General features: G+C 38.6%; 1 protein-coding gene across 3 annotated transcripts in view; it reads right to left on the reverse strand.

The window, feature by feature from the left end:
- The window catches only part of slc4a3 (solute carrier family 4 member 3), a 62,757-nt gene that overhangs the window by 8,609 nt on the left and 35,157 nt on the right, over positions 1-18,991 (reverse strand). For 2 of the 3 annotated variants that reach the window (XM_058391525.1, XM_058391526.1), the window contains 16 exons: positions 18,449-18,591; positions 15,607-15,787; positions 14,553-14,688; positions 10,261-10,414; positions 9,193-9,295; positions 8,550-8,734; positions 7,578-7,800; positions 6,615-6,830; positions 5,797-5,945; positions 5,217-5,411; positions 3,816-4,028; positions 2,942-3,031; positions 2,559-2,725; positions 1,019-1,272; positions 697-866; positions 16-189 (listed from right to left, as the gene is read on the reverse strand). In XM_058391525.1, the coding sequence (XP_058247508.1) occupies positions 16-189; positions 697-866; positions 1,019-1,272; positions 2,559-2,725; positions 2,942-3,031; positions 3,816-4,028; positions 5,217-5,411; positions 5,797-5,945; positions 6,615-6,830; positions 7,578-7,800; positions 8,550-8,734; positions 9,193-9,295; positions 10,261-10,414; positions 14,553-14,688; positions 15,607-15,787; positions 18,449-18,591 (2,753 nt within the window). Of the gene's footprint in view, positions 1-15; positions 190-696; positions 867-1,018; positions 1,273-2,533; positions 2,726-2,941; positions 3,032-3,815; positions 4,029-5,216; positions 5,412-5,796; positions 5,946-6,614; positions 6,831-7,577; positions 7,801-8,549; positions 8,735-9,192; positions 9,296-10,260; positions 10,415-14,552; positions 14,689-15,606; positions 15,788-18,448; positions 18,592-18,991 lie in introns of those variants that run through there. The other variant, XM_058391527.1, reaches the window with a different exon arrangement.

An 18,991-nucleotide genomic window follows, 5' to 3' on the forward strand; every position in this document is an offset into this window, starting at 1 on the left:
ATGAGCGTGACTCACAGCTGCCAGCTCCCTCTCCTCAAAGATCCTAGTAAGGATGAGTCTGCGCAGTGGCACGGTCATGATGAGGATGAAGGGGAAAGCCAGGGACGCCACAGTGGACTTCACCACCCACAAGAGCGCAATACACAACAGCTGGATTATGGTGAACATGTTCATACGCCATGTTTTCACCTAGGGACACATGAGGAAAAAGTGATATAAAGAAAGAGTTATATTTAACTGGAATTTGATTTCTGCAACATTACCGGTAAGTTTGCACAAGGCTTGCTCACAAACATTAAGGATTAGTTTAAATGGACAAAAAAGAAAGTGAAGTTTTGGGCACCACCTAGTGGGTACATCAAAAGGATTTAAGGGGTACCATCATTAAATGATCGAACATTTCTCCAAGGAGATAACCCAACATGGAATATTTAATTTATTGTTTAAAATGGGATATTTTTTCACGACTCAACCCTGTCCAATGTATTCATTACATTTATTTAGTAATTAGGAAGATGCTTTTATCCAATGCAATCTGGTGCAGATTTGATCCAATGCAGAATACAATCCAAGCAATCTAAGCTGTGAAAGGAGCCCCCAAACTAGATTCCCTTCAACTGACCAGAAACAAAAGCTGGATGTTTTTAAGAGAGCGGCGGAAATCTGACAAATGTTTTCCCAGTCATGTCTCCTTACTTTAGTCACATAGTTATGATCAGGATGGTGTTTTGCAGGCGTGACCATGAGTGTGATGCGCTCATAGAGCTGGATACCAGTCAGGGAGGTGATGCCCATGTACAGAAAAATACCAAAGAGCACAGCCAGAGGAATATGCCGCAGCACATCTGTCATCACAATGGACATGCCTGCAGGTTTCAGAAAGAAGTACAGATATTTTAGCACAGGTAATCCTGAAATAGTGAAACAAAATACAATGCCATGGTGCCAGATCCTCATCAATACCAAACAAATAAAACAATTCAAAATCCATACTCTATTTATTGTTAACTTCTCTTACCCACAAGTATGGACACACACATTCCAGTCAGTCTCTGCTCTTTAACCTCATGGATCATGGGCTTTTCTCCAGGAGCTGTAGCTTTGCTCATTACTGTCAGAGCATTAACATGAGTGACAGAGCGCACAGTGGCAGCTGTCAGCCATGGCAGGCCGAAGAGTGGGCAGAGAGCGCCCAGTGTCACAATCAGCAGCAGATCCAAGTGGAAACCTGAACCCTTCAACAAACGACGCTCTTTCTTATTTACAATCAGCCTACAGCAAGAGAGAGAGAGAGAGAGAAAGTTTTATATTACCCTTAATGGCAATACCATACTAAGATACTTTTCAGCTAAAGTATTTATAAGTACTTTGAATACATACATTTATTTATGTGCCTTTTATATGACTGTGATGATATTCCATAACTTCCATAGAGCATGTGGCTCTGCAGGTTTTGTTATATATATATATATATATATATATATATATATTCACTGTTTTTTTCTGCTGGCCTTTGCAAAGTATATGCTTTGTTACCAAGTTTTCTATTTTCAGTAGGGTTTCTTCCAATTTTGGTTCATGTTTGTTTATTCATTTTCTGCTTTTCCTCTTAATACTCTGTTTGCCCTGCTGACCTTGGACTGTTTAATTATGATTTTGGATTATTCCTTTGAATTGTCTTTGTGCATGTTTGTTGTTTCCAACGTAGTGTGTTCCAATACTTCTGCATTCTTGGTCCATTGTCACTGTTTAAGTCAAGTAATTTGTTAGCCATGTTGCTTTGACTTCACCTTTCTTTTTTCTTTTTGCTCCATGTTTTTTTTTTATGTAAATAAACTCCCTCGCATTTGTACCCTACATAATTTGTAATTTATAAACTGAAACATTATAACCTAGTGTTATTTTCTGTTTAGAATTTTCGGGTTAGGTTTTTTGCCATTTCGCATTCATTTTCGTGAATGACTTGCAATATATCTGTCATTGTTCAAAGCAAACCTCTACTTGTGTTAAAAATGTACACAATTTTTGAATTACATGCACAATATTTATGAACAGCAAAACATGGCATACTCGTGAGACCGTCTATCATTGCAGAAAGCAATAAAATGAGCAAACTAGCAGCATGAGACTCGATCGGAATGATGATTTGCTCTGGTTAACAGGCAGCTCTTTATAAATAGAAATAAAAAGTTAGATGGCAAAGTAATCTCAAAAGATTTTACTGCTTAGCAACTTTAGTGTTTATGTAAAAAGTAATGAATATTATTGCCCTAAAATGAATTGTTATATGTACATTGGAATTTTGAGTTTCAAATTCACATCACATCCCAGTAAAAATAATGGGGTTTGAATGCTTTGTTGAACTTGCTTCTTGGTTTGGGTTAGATTAGAGATGATTACTATGGTTGAATTTGTGGTGACAAAATGACCTCTGTAAGAACAACATGTAATGTAAATCCATTGTGTTACCAGAGGATTTTAATTCAGTGTAGATACAAGAAAAACACAAAATGACACAAAATGTAAAACTCACGGTTAAGACAGAAAGCCAAACTCACGTCGTAATCTGCGTTTCCATGAAGATGAGGATAAAGACGAGAAGGGCGGGCACCACAGAGGCTCCCATCATCCACGTGGGGAAGGCTTGTTTGTCTCCAAATGGGTTGATGAACCAGCCTCGTTTGTCGGGAGATGTGACCGAGAAACCAGAGGGCACGTTCAGTTTCTGCAACCACAAAAACACTGTTGCTCAGATCCCAGGCCTCGCTGGTCACTGAGCCATGCCAAACATTTAACCGCATTCTAATATGCACTCTGAAAGAAACCTGGCTTCAATTACAGGCAAGTATTTAATAAAGCATATGAGCAAGCAAAGGACATCAGAATACACACTGTTGCTCGGTGGAGATGACATGATAGAGTGAGATTTCAGCATTTTTACCTGCGTGTAAGTGTCAGGGATACAGAGGTCCACTACTACAGATAGCAGAATAGAGATGGGTATGCCAAAGTCTCCAATAATTCTCCTGACCTTTAAACGACAAAATAGAGAAACAATATGCCTGAAAAAAAAAAAAAGACTTCTCAAGCCCCTACACTCTTGTGTGCTCTCTTCTTTAATACGACAGGTTTCAGATCCAGGGTGTTAGTTTTACAATTACCCAGTGTTCAAGATGGTTCAACAATCATGAAAAGAAATCAAATCTCCTTTTTTAGTTGTTAGTTGGAAGTAGCTTGGTGCAATCACATCAGCTAAAGCATATTCTGGCTGATGACATCATGTTTTTTTATTAACATAGCATGCACAGATCGCAAATCAGTAACATGCAGATATTTTAAAAAATCAGCACGATGTTGCCATATAAATCCTGTGCTGTGACATTCACTTCAAAGTTAAACATAGTGGGAGAAAATAAAGGCATTAGAAAAACAAACAAGCAACAAGAAACTTTGTTAGAACAGGATCCTGTACACCCTGTACTTGTTGTCTTAGTCTACAATAATACACTTAACTAGCTAATTAGCTTGCCATGTGTTATTATACCGTACCACTTGTTAGCCTAGTTTCCAGGCAACCTAAACAATACACTGGTGCTTTTATTTGCCTTGTGGTTTAACTAATAAATGTATGCTGTGTCCACACCTGTACACATAAACTCAACATATCCTGACTCCAGGGCCATGGTTCATCACGATATAGTAAGTGCAGTACAGTTTAATTAAATTACACTCCTATAAATATACTGAATATTTTATGTATAACAGCTACACAATATGGAAAGAGCAACATAAGTGTACGTGTGTGAAGCATTTACCTTGCCACCAAGGAAGCGACTATTACGGAATTTTCGAAGGAAGAAGGCCACAAAGAAGGTTCCCACCATGAGCACAAGGGAGAGAAGGGCAGTGTTGGGCTGGTTTAGAAGAGGACCTCCAGTCTGAACAGGATTTTCTGATTCTGGCTGTCCATGCACAGGATGGTCTGGAGAGACTGGGTAGGTCTTCATTAGTGGGTGTTCCTGGAATACCTACAATCAAAACCACTGCTGTCATCATCAAATACCTTCTTACACCAACTGAAAGAGATTGGGGTGGATGAAGATTATAGACTTTTCCTCACAATTGATTGCCTCTCAGAAAAAATTAATAATGCATTCATAGCACATGACTTAAGTCATGTGCTAATGACCAAAATCAATCTCAACTACTTCATGGCACTGTCTACTAAAAGCAGTAAAGAAAAAAAATTAAAAGAAGAATTTAGTTAGGACTTAACTCTATATGTCTATTAAACACTCACTGGTTTTTAGAGAATGGGTCAATTAACATACACAAATCAGGCATAACATTATGACCACCTTCCTACTATTCCGTTGGTCCCCCTTTTGCTGCCAAAACAGCCCTGACCCGTCATGCACTGTGAATTCTGACACCTTTTTATCAGAACCAGCATTAACTTCTTCAGCAGTTTGAGCAACAGTAGCTCGTCTGTTGGATCGGATCACACGGGCCAGCCTTCGCTGTCCACGTGCATCAACAAGCCTTGGCCACCCATAACCCTGTTCCTTCCACCCGGTTCACCACTGTTCCTTCCTTGGTCCACTTTTGATAGATACTGACCACTGCAGACCAGGAAAACCCTACAAGAGCTGCAGTTTTGGAGATGCTCTGGTCCGCTCGTTTAGCCGTCACAATTTGGCCCTTGGTCAAACTCGCTCAAATCCTTACGTTTGCCCATTTTTCCTGCTTCTAACACATCAACTTTGAGGACAAAATGTTCACTTGCTGCCTGATATATCCCACCCACTAACAGGTGCCATGATGAGATAATCAGTGTTATTCGCTTCACCTGTCAGTGCAATGTTTTGGCTGATCGGTGTAGTATAGTTTAGCTTTCTAAATGTAATCAGTTAAGGGGTTTTCCATGGAAACAGCTAAATTCTGAGCATGAGCAGTTAAAAAATTCAGATTAACACATACAAAACCATTCATTTTACTCTGGAGGATGTGAATGTACTTTACCATTTGAACTTATTTGTTGTACACAGTTGAAGCTTTGGTATCAGTGGAGTACATCTACACCATGTATACACCGTGTGCACAGTTCATTTTTTCAGGCAGTGTTATAAATAGTGTGATTTTCAATTTAATACACATAGATTAAATCCGAAAACGATTTTGTCTACTTTTTGTGATTGTGTGCACTGGATTATTACCTTGAACAGTTTGGAGAAGGTCTCACAGATAAAGATGAGGGAAATAAGGAAGGCAAAGATCTCCTGAGTGAAGGGTGAGATGTAACGCACAAGGAAGCTGCCCTCTGCCGCTACAATCACCAGAACGATGAAAATGAGCCAGAAGCCGATCCACACTCGCCCTGTGAGGTACTCAAAGCCCTGCGCCTGGCAAAACTGATCCACAAGAGCAGAGAAATAAATACTATAAAGACAGCCTAATTTAGTGCAAGCTAAAATTTTAATCAGGAAAAAGAATTTAGAATATTTAATGGGTTGAACTGCCATGTCACTGATTATTTAACTAAAACCATGTGTGCAAAGTGGTGCTTTAGTCATGGCTGACAAATGTTGGACCCTGACTTTAATTACTGGATAATCTCCAGTGAGTGAGTCAACATCATATCAGGCTAAAGTCTAAAAGATTACCGTCACACCAACACATTTGGTATGAAGTAATATAATGAGCTATGAAACTTTCACCACTCAGTAAGTCCTTCGTACTGAGCACTGACAAAACTGTTGGTAGGCTCTGTGGCTATGTGGTCTAAAGGGAGTTTACCTTGTAGAAGGCCTCCTCAAATACCAGAAGAGGCCCAGAGAAGCCTATAATGAGCAGTGGCTGTCCTGCCAGCAGGGAAAACAGCACCCCGACTGCTGATGTCGAGATAATGAGCTCAGACACCCCCATCATACCTTGAGTCTTCTCTCCTAAATAAACCAGAACATTGGTGTCTGAACACATTTTTTATGGTAACAAATCCAAATGAAACTAATTTCTGACAGCATATATAAACCTCAGTCTCATTGTGAGAACTCCACTCAGTCAGTAATGGGAGCTCAGGATCAAACCTCATTTATTTTCCGTAACTGTTTAGCCTGGTCAAGGATGCAGTATATCCAGAGCCTGTCCCAGGAACACTGGGCATGACTTGGGATACACTATAGATGGGATGCCCGTCCATTGCAAGCTTGGCTCCAAGCTCTAATACATTCACACTTATGGCCAACTTTATTGCATCGCCAATCCACCTCCCACTATGTTTGTGAGAGATAGGAAGAAACTAAAGAGCCTTGAGGCATGCAAAACCCAACACTGGCAATAACCTAAGCTCAGGATTGTTGGCAATAATTAGTAGTTTAATTTAGTATATTTAGATCCAACTCATGGTTGGCACCCCATCCAGGGTATCCCCAGCTTGTGCCCTGAGTCCCCTGGGATAGCCTTCAGGTTGCCTTGACCCTGTGTTGGATAACAGTACAGAAAATAGACGAACGGATGTATCCAGCTTGTATTAAGCCTGTTGTATACTTTGTTACTCCTGAATAATAAGCTATAAAAGATATCAAACACTACTGCATAGCAAACACTTCAATTACCTAGCAGTCCCCCAAAAGTGATGGTTGGTGAGAGGGCAGCAAAGTAGATGAAAATGACAGCGGCGATGCACTGCGTATCCACCGCATCCTTTAGATCGCTTAGATAGTGTGGGTAGCGCCGGCGAATATCATGGATCAGTCCTCCGAATGGGATCCCAGAGCGTTTCAGCGGGTCCACCTCTAGTTCCTCATCCTCCTGATCATCTTGACTGAGATCTAAGACAGAGCACAGGATGCATTTAGATTAGTACTACAACTGTTTTACCTGTAACTGTACCTGAAAAATGTATGTCTGAAAAATATATACAGAATTTATTATGCCATGCAAAATGTAAGTGATATTTCTTAAATGTCAGCAGAAGAAAATCACCTATTCAAATGTAGGACTGAGCAAGATTACATAATTTAACAAAACTCTAAGAAAGGGAATCATGGATTATATCCTGAACCACACAATATTCAATTCAATTCACTTTAATTCAATTCAATTCAATTCACTTTAATTTATTTGTATAGCACTCTAACAATAGGCATTGTCTCAAAACATCTCTACAACATACAAATTCAGGATATAAATTACAAATGTTTTAATTTAAATTTATCCCTAACAAGCAAGCCAAAGACGACAGAGGCTAAAGAAAAACTCCCTGAGATATTAGGAAGAGTCCTTAAGAGAAACACACAAGCCTCCCAAAAACTATGTGTCAGAATACTGGCCCATATTTTCCATCAGGATTTATTACTATGCTATTTTACTTGATGTTAAGTGTACTTGTAACACCACTTTTCATAGCAACCTTTTCCACCAGAGGTAGGAATAATCTAGTGAGATTTACAATCACAGAAACTCGAAACTCTCCAGCGAGCATGAATCTTTGAGGCAGCAATATTTCCCATTGCGCCACCATGCCATGTCTACTTATGTTTCCAATTTCTAAATTTGTAAATAAAAACCACACTTACATTTTGTCTCCTGATTAGGTCCTGCCACTCCACTAACGCCCTTCTTATTCTCTCTTTCCTTGCGCTTGCGTAGCATCTGCTTCTGGAAGGAGGCCACCGTCTTCAGCAGGTCCTTGCCTTCTACGTCTGAGGGTGGAATCACAATGCTGCAGTCCAGGAACTCATTAATACCATTCAACAGATCCTGACGGTCATCAGCGAAGTAGGCCACTTCATGGAAGTTCTGTAAAGAGAAAGAGAGACAGAGAAACAGATAAAAATGTTACATAGAACTGTCAGACTATGCCACTGGATTAATTCGGCTTTGTGCTTGAGCTGATTCCACACAAGTAGTCTGATGTCAGAATCTTATGAGACAAGCTTCTGTTATTGCATGGAAAACAACAAACTACAAGAGACTATGTTACTGCAAGAGTAGAAATGAGAAACACTGGTTTGACCCAGCATTTGCGATTTATTGCAGTGATTTAAAATCCTGATCTTAAAATGATATCCTGAACATAGCTGTTCTACCCCTGCTCCAGCTAATCACATCATTAACAGGCACAATATTATTTTTAAAAATATACAGGCCAAAGGCACAAGTCATTGGAACCACACTATTGTATGCCTAATCTACTCTCCTTAAACTTACCCTTTGCAAAGTTTCTTTTATTTATTTATTTATTTTTATCGTTTTTTCTTGTCAGGGTTGCTGATTATCAATAACCTATAATGTCTATTAGAATAACTTGTGATTCGAACTCAACTTGATCTGTCTTGCAACTGTTCTCACACAACAGTCATTCTACTTGTCCTCCAATAAAGCCTACTTACTTTAGACCCCAGAAATTGGATTTATTTTCATGTACTCAAAAAGACAATGTATAAATGAAGCACATATAAACACTTATTTAAAAAAAAGGAAGACAAAATAATTATGTAAATCTAAACATTACATGGAGGATTTGAAATACTTGTGTGAGGACTAACTTTATCAGACATTAGTGTGGAAAAGGAACGTCCAATCTCGTGATAGTCCATGTTACTCTGCGATGGACCCAGTAGCACAAAAATAAAGCGCACAGGAACTGGAACCTCCAGAACCGATTCCAAGAGGACTGCTTCATTCAGGCGCACAAATGCCATCGCAGGCTGCTCCAGAAACTCCACACAGCCTAGACACACACACACAGATTTTTTTTACTATCCTTCCACTGCTACAATTGTTAATGCAGCAAATTCATGATATACCTACAACTAAACCTAATCCGAATCTTAGCAATCTCAATTTTTTTTTTTTTTTTAATAAAACCTTTATGTGGTTTTTAAGCCATTTTCTATGTGGGGATGAGCCAAATGTCCCCACAATGTCAGAATGATTAAATCTTCCTCTTACTGCTTTCACAAGATATAAAAGCCTCTTTCTCTCTCGCTCTCTCTTTAGATGAATCTGAGCATAAGAGTTTTATTATTTTCATAACCAAAATTAGACGTGACAATATAGAATCGGATAATCCAGCAAGGTCACAGTAAAGTGTTATTGGCACTCTGCGTTGTGATGACTTAACATAATCTTTGGCTTTGAAAATGAAATAAAAGAGAAATGAAAAACCTGAAGCAATCCTTTGCTTACCCACTAAAACCACTGTGGCCTCAGCATCCTTGGGGATCTTTGCCAGCAGTTTCATAGATCTGGCTGCAGCGTGTGCCTCTGCAGGAACGGGGTGCAGGTTTTTCTTTCATTAACAGGAGAAAATAGTTAGTTACATATTAATGCTAAACACTGGCTGTGGTTGAAGTGTTTTGGCAGGCAGTGCACACAAACGTCACACCGTGGCTATATTAAAGATTTCAGTTCCACATGTAAGTGTGCATGTGTGTTCGTTACTGCTCTTTAGATTTAACGAACCGCTTTGCCTGTCTTTAATCAAGAGGCATAAATGTACAGGATTAGGATAGCAACTTGCCAAATGGTCAGTCATTTTAAAATCATTTAACATCATGACTTTTTTATATGTTTTATGGGATGAATGTGCCAACATTTTCAGCCATGGGGAATATTAAAAGTTTCACAGCTATTGTGTGAGGAGACTTTAACAAGAAGCACCTGTGTACCTCCGAGTCATGCACATGTGCTGATATAAACCGGTCCGTCTAAAGGTGCAAGCACACCATCCTGTCCAAGCGCATATGCATGAAACTCTAATGCATGAGTGGATAAATGGAGCAATCTTCAAGCGTCTTCTCTGAAATAAAGCTACCTTTTTATCTGAGAGTCAGTGAGGAATCACAGAATGTGTCATTCAGGTAATAAGAGGTTAGGATACATGCTAAGAACAGAGCGGTTTGAGCATAGTCTGCAGCATGTGCATGTCATAGCACGCAACTATACAAGAGACTCATGGAAAAGTTGCCAAATAAAAATAAAGCATGAGATGTAGTAGTCTCAGAACATTTATTTTGATGTTCTGTTGTTATTGCTGAAACTTGGATTTGGTAAGACGGCTTTAAGTTATAATTCCCATGATCATAAAATTTTAAATAGTTTATTTTGCAGAGTTGTTATAAGCATTATTTGTTATATCCTGTGTCTGAATGTTCTTTGTGGTAACTAGCTTGCTGTTTTCTTAGCCAGAGACATGAACACCCGGGTTAAATAAAGGTTCAATTAAAAAAAACAAGCAAAAAAATAATCAAACACCTCTTTGTCGTGCTCGGGTGACTTTGTGTCATGGTCCTGGGCCACTAGCGGCAGGCTCGTGTCATGAACATGGTTGTGGTTATGGCGCAAGCTGCCCAGGCTGGTGATTGAATGGTTTCGGTGAAAACGGCCCTCCTTCTCATCATTCGGGTGACTGGAAAAAGGGAAGGTCATGTCAAATAGAAAGTCATGATTTTCGCAATTCTCTCATATCTCTGTCAACTCTAATCCATTCTTTTTGTTTTATTCGGGAACATGTGTTCTGCCCTGCAAGACAAAAGAACACAATATGCCCATGGTCATGTTGATCTTGGTTTGCGTGTATTTATGATGGTTCCAGCTTCGGGTTCAATATTTGCAAACCAAACAGAGAAACCCCACATTACATGATATCAAAATCCAAATTGCAAACCAAACCACATTTTCCATTCAAGCTAAGCAAATCATGCCAAAGAAATCAGTCAGAATTGCAAAAGCTACAAACAGGCCACATGTGGGCCCGATAACATCAGGGGCTATTTAAACAGAAAATATGAGTCGTCAGTCCACAGTGACATATAAACATGTGCACAAAGTGATGTGAGGCATTATTATTATTTTTGAAAAGGAATGATTTTTTCTTGCATGCCACATTGTGTGTGCGCTCTGAAGTCGACTGATGAATCAGCTTTTCCACTCAGCTGCTGTATCGGTGCTGGAGCTGGTGCTGTTAACGCAAACCAAGAATCAGTCAATACCTATCACACTTTCTATCCTGTTTGAAAGGATAAATATTGTTTAATCATAGTTTTGATTACATAACCATAAATAGGATGCATAAAAATGTTAATTATGGAGGGTTTTAGAATATTGTAAATTGTGGCTTGGAGAATATATTTTATCATACTCAAATTCTTTACTGTGTATATGACAAACCAAGCATGTACACAATATAACAGATACAGAACAGCATGATGATGCAGCAAGTGGGTTTCCTCCAGGTTCTCCTGTTTTATTCCAGCTCCCAAATATATGCCAGCGACTCTAATTGCCCCCCAGTTGTGAACAAGTCTGTGAATTTGGGTGTTGTTCACTGCGATTGATGTATTCCTGCCTCACACAGAAGGCTCTGGATTCCTCATGACCCTGCCCTGGATAAAAGGGTTACTAAAGATTGAATGAATGAATGAATGAATGAATGACAGATACAAGTTTTCACTTCTGCTTTATAGCTGTATAGCTGCTCAAAGGATATTTTGTTAACATTATCAGTAACAATGTAGCTCCTACTTAAAATGATGTAAGCACCATTAAAACAGCCCTTGCTTCCAGTTCAAAGTTACATAATTTACTCCAGATGTTTTCAACAATAGCCTTCAAAAATCCATCTCAGTGTTAGTGTCTTATTTACGGGCAGTCATAAAAGAAACCTTAAAAGTTGCTGTCATGGCAATAATAATTCTGCCATTAATTTCCTGACATCATCAGCTCTTGGTTCCAAAACAGCAGCATTTTGGTGCTGAAACCAAATCTGGTTTGAGAATCTTCATCTCTTTTGCTGTTAAATGGTGAAAATGGGAATAGGCATCTGGCACCTTGTCTGTGGAAAAGGGCAAGCAGAGTTGTGGGTTTTACCACCTCATACACATATGCTGTCAACACAATGCCAGCTACTGACATCAGTGCTCTTGTTAGGTCCAAGCTTAGCTGGTCGTCTAAATGCCACAGGCGTGAGTCCTAAACATGAGTAAGCTGCATTTTACTACAGTTAACACTGATTAGTCAGGAACATGAGGAAGAGGACTACAATTATTAGCTATTTATTAAGCTTATCAAGAATGACATTAAGCCATAACATCAAGGCTCATGATTATTCATTAAGCCTTATAAAGAAAATTCTTTTTGTGTGAGTGCAAGTGTGCCTGTCCAGAATATATGTGTGTGTACTTGTGTTTTATTACTGAGCAATAGATACTCTAATAAATGGCTACAGGTGCTCCATCTGGTTCTGGACCACCTAGGGAGTTAAGGATATATTTGGATCAGACCTGTAAATGATTGTAATGTCTGGGAAACATAAAGCACAGACAGGAAAATGAAGCCAGAGCCATGCCTGTGAAACATTCTGCATTAAAATAAAGCTGAAATGGCGATGCATTGTGAGATCAGATATCTACAGAATATATATCTATGGCAAAATAGATCTAAAACAGATTGTGAGAACATAACAGACATCTAAAACATACTGTAGACAACAGGAACAAATATCTGTGACATATGTCTATAATGTATAAGACTAGAATGCAACAGGAATCTAGAAAGCAACTGATATCACGGGCAAGGGCACCTAACCATCACACACTCATGCTCATCTAGAATATATCATTCCAGATTTAGCCCCCCTTTTTGCTGTTATAATAACCTCAACTCTTCAGGGAAGGCTTTCCACTAGATTTTGGAACATTTCTGTGGGGATTTGTGTGGAACCCAGATAAGGATGTGTTCCCTTCTGAGTCCCTTTTGGTTCCTTTCAGGATTTCCTAATATCATCTAAGGTTGTTTTTCCTTGCCACATCTTCCTCTGCCTTGCTCAATATAGATATAAATAAATATAAATAAAATGTGTAACTTAATTTTATTCTGAATTTTATATTCCTGTAAAGCTGCTTTGTGACAGTGTCCACCGTTAATAGCTCTATAAAAATAAAATTGAATTGAGTTGAGTTTAGTTTAATTTAGTGAGGTCAGGGACTGATGTCGGGTGAGATGATCTAGGGTACAGTCTTAGTTTTAATTCATCCCAGACTGTGGGGATGAGATCAGGTCGGTGCAGGTAACATTCTTCAAAGTTCTTCCACTTCCACCTTGTCAAACCATGTCATGTCATGGTCATCCATGAAGGCTCTGTCTTGGACTTCCTTTGCACTCTGATTCATCTAAATTCAGCAGTATGTCCATGGCCAGTTCTTCTCTCCCTCTATCAAGAGTTGTGTAATTACACAACTCTTGATGGTGTTCAAGGCAGCGGGGTTCCCAGGAATGCCACCCTTCTGTACTGAGGTGGATTTGTATCCATTCCAGAGAAAGAAAGAACTCAGTCAAATGTTTCACAATGATGCTGTGGAAAATCTTTCCATCTACATTTAATAGCAAGATGATCCACTAAATTGCCTACCTTGCGCATCTGCCTTAAAAAATATCACAATATCTTTTCTTCAAAATCATTCTCATGATTTTTCAGTGGTGTCACAGTAGCTTGGCGCATTGCTTGTAAACCTTGTTGGTGGTTCCACTTGGTCCTGGTGTAGAACTGGACCTGGCCTTCTCAGAAATGTAAATTTCTTTCAAGAATGGCACTTGAAATCTGCGTTTTAACATCTTTAGCATGCTCACTGGCATCACTGCAGGTTATGGTGGTCTGATCACTTACATTTTGATCTCTGGAGTCACTACATTTAGAAAAAAATAACAGATATCTGGAACATAAATCTAGAACTCAGTAGATGTCTGCAATATAAAATTCAAAAATATAACTATAAGAGATATATAGAACACTAGAGCACGTAGATTAGAACATTGTCCATTGCTCACAGAGCCAGGCACGTTACATTTTATTGACAGCTATTGGAAAGTGAGTTGAACCTCAACAAATATTACAAAAAGTGTTCTGATTTATAAAACACTTTACAACTTTGAATCATACAGTTAAAATATTAATGAAAAATCGCGAAAGCAGTGTGTCATCATATGGCTCTTTCAGACAGTTTAACCAAAACAATCTTTCATTAAGCTCATATGCGTGCTATTTTCTAGCATTTAGGAAAACGAGGTCAATCTCTAAAAAGTTCACCGCTTCATCTGCAAAGCATTAATTCTCTGTGGGTGAGCCCATGCAATATTCATCATTTTAGTACTCAAGCAGGGTGCTGGCTTCTCAGGCCTCAGTGAATGGTCCTGATGCACTAGATGAACCCAGTGAATTTGACCCGAAAGCATGCACGCAATATATTAGTTGTTGTGCTGATTTTAATAGGATAAAGTCCACAAAAGGGAGGATACCTAACATTCCAAAATATCCTTTGAATGCAACTAAATATAACATCTAGAAAAACAAACATGGATTTATTAAATCAACGATTTGCCAATGTGATGTATTGATTAGGGAGGACTGTTTGCTTGAATAAGGTTGTATAATCACGCTATCACAAAGTCAATCCAGTCAGCAAGCTGGGGAACTGGCACAGAGCATGGGGCCTACAGCAGTGCAGGTCGATAACATCCCTATTTGCTATATTGATGTGTGATTCTCTGACCTGTGTTTCAGCAGTAATGCACGTAGCACATTGGCGCGGTCCTCGGCTCTGATCTGGTCTGAGATGATCATGGTTTCCACCAGCAAGTGCGCAATTCCAGGAAGCGTTGTCTGGTCCAGGTCTAACATTATGGCACCTGAATATGTAAAGGATCAACCATTTAATTGCTATAGCAATATCCAAGATATGCACATTAGAAATGTCCCAATATGCTTGTGCAAATCAAACCTTTCCTTACTTCATAATAAAACCATCAAACAATGGTCCAATCAAAGCAGAAATTACAAAAGAACTGTCAACAGAACAGTCCATTTAGGGTTTTAGGGTTTTAAAGGACAGGTTACAACTTTTCTGTTATTTTGTTTGGGTTTTATTGGAAAAAAATAACATGAAAAATCATGAACCCAGTTGCATTATGAACTTGAAATAATCATGAAATCATGAATACAGGTGCCAATGCCTTAAGTGTATGTGTAATAGTTTGCTCCAAATCTTTCTTATTATGCCACTGAGTCTGGTGATATACTGCATTGTCAACTATTACAAGATCTAACATCACATACATGACCAAAAGTATGTAGAAAGAACATCACAATTATATGTGCTTGTTGAACATCCCATTCCCAACAAAAGACAGACTCTGGGAAGGCTTATGCTGTATTTTGGAATGTGGCTATGGGGAATTGTACTAGTTCAACCATAGTGCATTAGTGATGTTGGATGAGGCCACTGTTCAGGTCAGGACTCTGTTCCGGCCACTCAATTTCTTCCACACCAGCCAAGGCAAGCTATGTCTTTATAGACCTTGTTTTGTGTACTGGGGCATTATCATGCTAAAACACGTTTGAGCCCCTTTGAGTTCCAGTGAAGGGAAATCCTAAAGCTACAGTACATAGTCATGCTAGACAATTCTGAACCTCCAGCTTTGTTTCAACATGGGTGTGATGGTTAAATGTCCACATAATGTTGGCCATATAATGTACTACAATAGCACAGACATGTCTTTAATGCACAGTGATACCTTTTAATTACTTTCTGTAGGATGTACACCTACCATGTGTGATGGTCCTGCGGAGTTCAAGCAGGCTCCGGAAGGACAGCGAGGCCACATGAGGTTTCCCCCAGCGGTCCGTATCTTCTTCAACATCCTCCTCAAACTTGATCCAGCGAGCCGTCTCCTTCCAGCGCATCTCCTGGTTCTTGTCCACAATCAGCTCATTTAGCTCTACAAAGACCTAAAGATGCCAAAGTCACCTCATAAATGACTTTCACACATCATAACCACCAACCAGTCCTGCCTATTCTGTTGCTGTCCAGATTTCTCACGAGTCACTATGCATTTTAACATGTGCTCTACAATTTCTCCCTTTTCAAGCAGAGAACCTAATTTGGTACTCTAGACTAGCATCAGATCAGCACTTTTCAGTGAAATGCAGATTGTGTGACCCCCACATTTTACAGAGAGGAGACAGCTTCCTCTGCTTGTTCAGCTTGGCACAGTTTAGTGGGAAGCATTGATAAATGAACAGTGTGGCACAGTGTGGGGTTAAATAAGGTTTAGCTTGTGACAAATGGCAGATTTTGTGCAATTAATTCATTTGACAGATCTGAGTGAGTCAAAGACACCACTGATGGGGAATACAAGTTGTGCTAATAGGAAAAAATCAATAGGGCCAGGCAAAGGCCAGGGTGCAGCCGTCTGGGAGTTATAGTCTCTATTAATACAACAAAGTACAAATATTGATTTTGCTCTGCTTTGAAGAAACCGGTGAGGATAAAGAGGTAAAATCTCCATAGGCAGATGGAGCAGTGACACAGTACTTAGTGTATTACAGACGTGAAAGTTAGAGGATTATGTCATCAGACTTCGCTGCAAACAGAACTGTATATAGAGAGATCTATTCAAAGTCCTATTATATAATCTTATATTGTCTATCTTAATGCAGAGAAGTTGAATTATGTACTACAAAATGAATATAACACAATGGAGTGGGCTGTTATATAAAAATAATTAAAGGTGAAGTTAATTTTTTTGCCAATAACAGGGTATCAAAAAGTGTTTTTTCCCTCTTATAATACAGTAATTTGCCAACACTGGCCATTTTAATTCACTTATGAATGACATACTTTTTAATATTATGTTAAACATTTTATTGTGAAATGTCCACAAGTCAATTTATTAATTTCCTTTTATCTTTTATGTCATAGTAGCTATACACTATTTCCTCATCAGGCTGGTTTCCTCTCACTCTCAAAGAAGAAGAAGAAGAAGACAGAGATTGTCATCTTACTAAGAAACCAGATTGTGCAGTCATCTGTCCTGTATACTCTCCCACGGCAGAAATCATACTGACCATTTCAACGTGCTGACACTGGAGACTCCTGACATAAATGTTAAATAATGTAAAATGTCCTCAGTGCCACAATATTAACAAATAAATGTATTCTTTGTTAAATAAGAATGCATGTTTCAATTTGGTTTTAATATGCATACAAGTCCACCACATGTCTCTGTGAATTACCTGTTATTATAGAAACCCCCACATACAGTATGTTATTTGCCTTGAAGCCAGCAGTACTGTCAAAGGTTAAAGTTAATCAAGAGCTTCTAATCACGCAATGGTACATTTCTTGTATAGGCTAAAATGGAGAAAAACATTAACTTAGTTTTCTGTTTATCATATATACTATCTTTTAAATCGCACAAATAAAACATATTTAAAATGTGAAGCTGAAACAAAGTTTTTTGACTTCCTCATATAGCCTTATTCCTTGCTGTCCATCTCTGTTCTTCTAGCTCTTAATACTGTTTATCATTCAGCTCTCATGTTTATAACCCGTGGTAAATATATCCTCAAAGTTTTTTATACAGAAAATGAGACGGCCCTCTCCATGGAAAAAAAAACAGCACCCCTGATCTGTGTTTATTTATAAAGCAGTTCTACACAAACTGCCTTCATATCATGTATCATCACATATAATCTAATACACTGTACAAAGCAGCTGTTTAGACCTCAGGTTCATTATGACCACGAAAGGCTTGTCCTCAGAGACATTGCTCCATATTACTGGAATAAACATCAGAGAATCTTAAAACATGATGCTATTATTGCAAAGAAAAATTATAAATATTTACAGATAAAGGGAAGTCTGTTGCTACTATCACATTTTATGTCTTTCATGGAACTCTGTATTTGGATATAAATCCGTGTGAATGTGAGATAATAAATTTACAAGATTACTTTTGCATTTCTTTTCTTTGTATAAGCTAAGATTATTGTATAGCTTTGGAAAAAAATAAGAGCCCACTGCCCAATCTCCAGATTTGAACCCTATTGAAAACCTCTGGAATGTCATCAAGAGGAAGATGGATGGTCACAAACCATCAAGCAAAGCTGAGCTGTTTGCTTTTTTGCAAAAAAGAGTGGTATAAAGTTCCCCAACAGCAATGTGAAAAACTGGTGGAGAGCATGGAGCCAAAACGCATGCAGATCGGGGTTATTCCACCAAATACTGATTTCTTAATGTTATTTAGCCAAAGCATTAACACAATTTGTTTACAAATGATTTACATTTTGTTTTATTTGAGTTATTAAAGCTCTGCAAATACTGCATGATCTTGGGTTATTTTGATGTGTTGTCATTTCCTTTAAATATACACTCGAAATAACAAGAGTTATATTTTGAATTTAGGAGAAATATTGTCAGCAGTTCACAAAAAAATGAAACAAAACTGTTCATCTCACCAATACATGCACCTGTAAGAAAAAAACATGAATGAAACATGAAGCTGATTATTTTGCAGTGGTCTCTTATTTTTTTCCAGAGCTGTATGTATGCCGTTGCTCAATACAGTGGTCTTAGACTATATCCCTGTGCATGGTACACAATATTACCTCATGAGTCTTTTTGTCTATCTTCTTCCTCTTCTTCAGGCTAGAAAGAGAAGGAGAGCCGTTATTTGCCCGAGTAACCTGACAACGAGATGACTTCTTGACCAGGTGTCGTCTTACTCCAGGATTGTCTTCAAACCGATGACCTGCAAACAAGCGTAGAGTTTAAAATAAATGAAACAAGGAAAAAATAAGCATGTTTGTGGTAACACCATAAATGTTCTCATTATAAACATGTTTTGACTGAAAGATTATTTAATTAAAGTGTTCACTTGAGCAAAAGAACACAGATTAGTGAACAGAGAAACATAGTCAATGTTGGCCAAAGGACTCTACAAGGCAGAACGAATTATTTTGTGTGGTTAAAGCCACAGGCTTCTCCAAAAACTGGCTCTGATTTAATATTATATCACTTCAACCCACAAACCAAGGTTCTTATTAAATTTGGGATAATTGAAGGCCCAAAGTCATGCATTCTCCCAGTAGCAGAGAGCTGAGGGGCCTGAGGGATCAGGCCATGCCAGGCCACAATAGGCCCTTGCTGTT

This window comes from Hemibagrus wyckioides, linkage group LG06 (genome assembly GCF_019097595.1).
Source record: "Hemibagrus wyckioides isolate EC202008001 linkage group LG06, SWU_Hwy_1.0, whole genome shotgun sequence".
Classification (NCBI taxonomy): Eukaryota; Metazoa; Chordata; class Actinopteri; order Siluriformes; family Bagridae; genus Hemibagrus; species Hemibagrus wyckioides.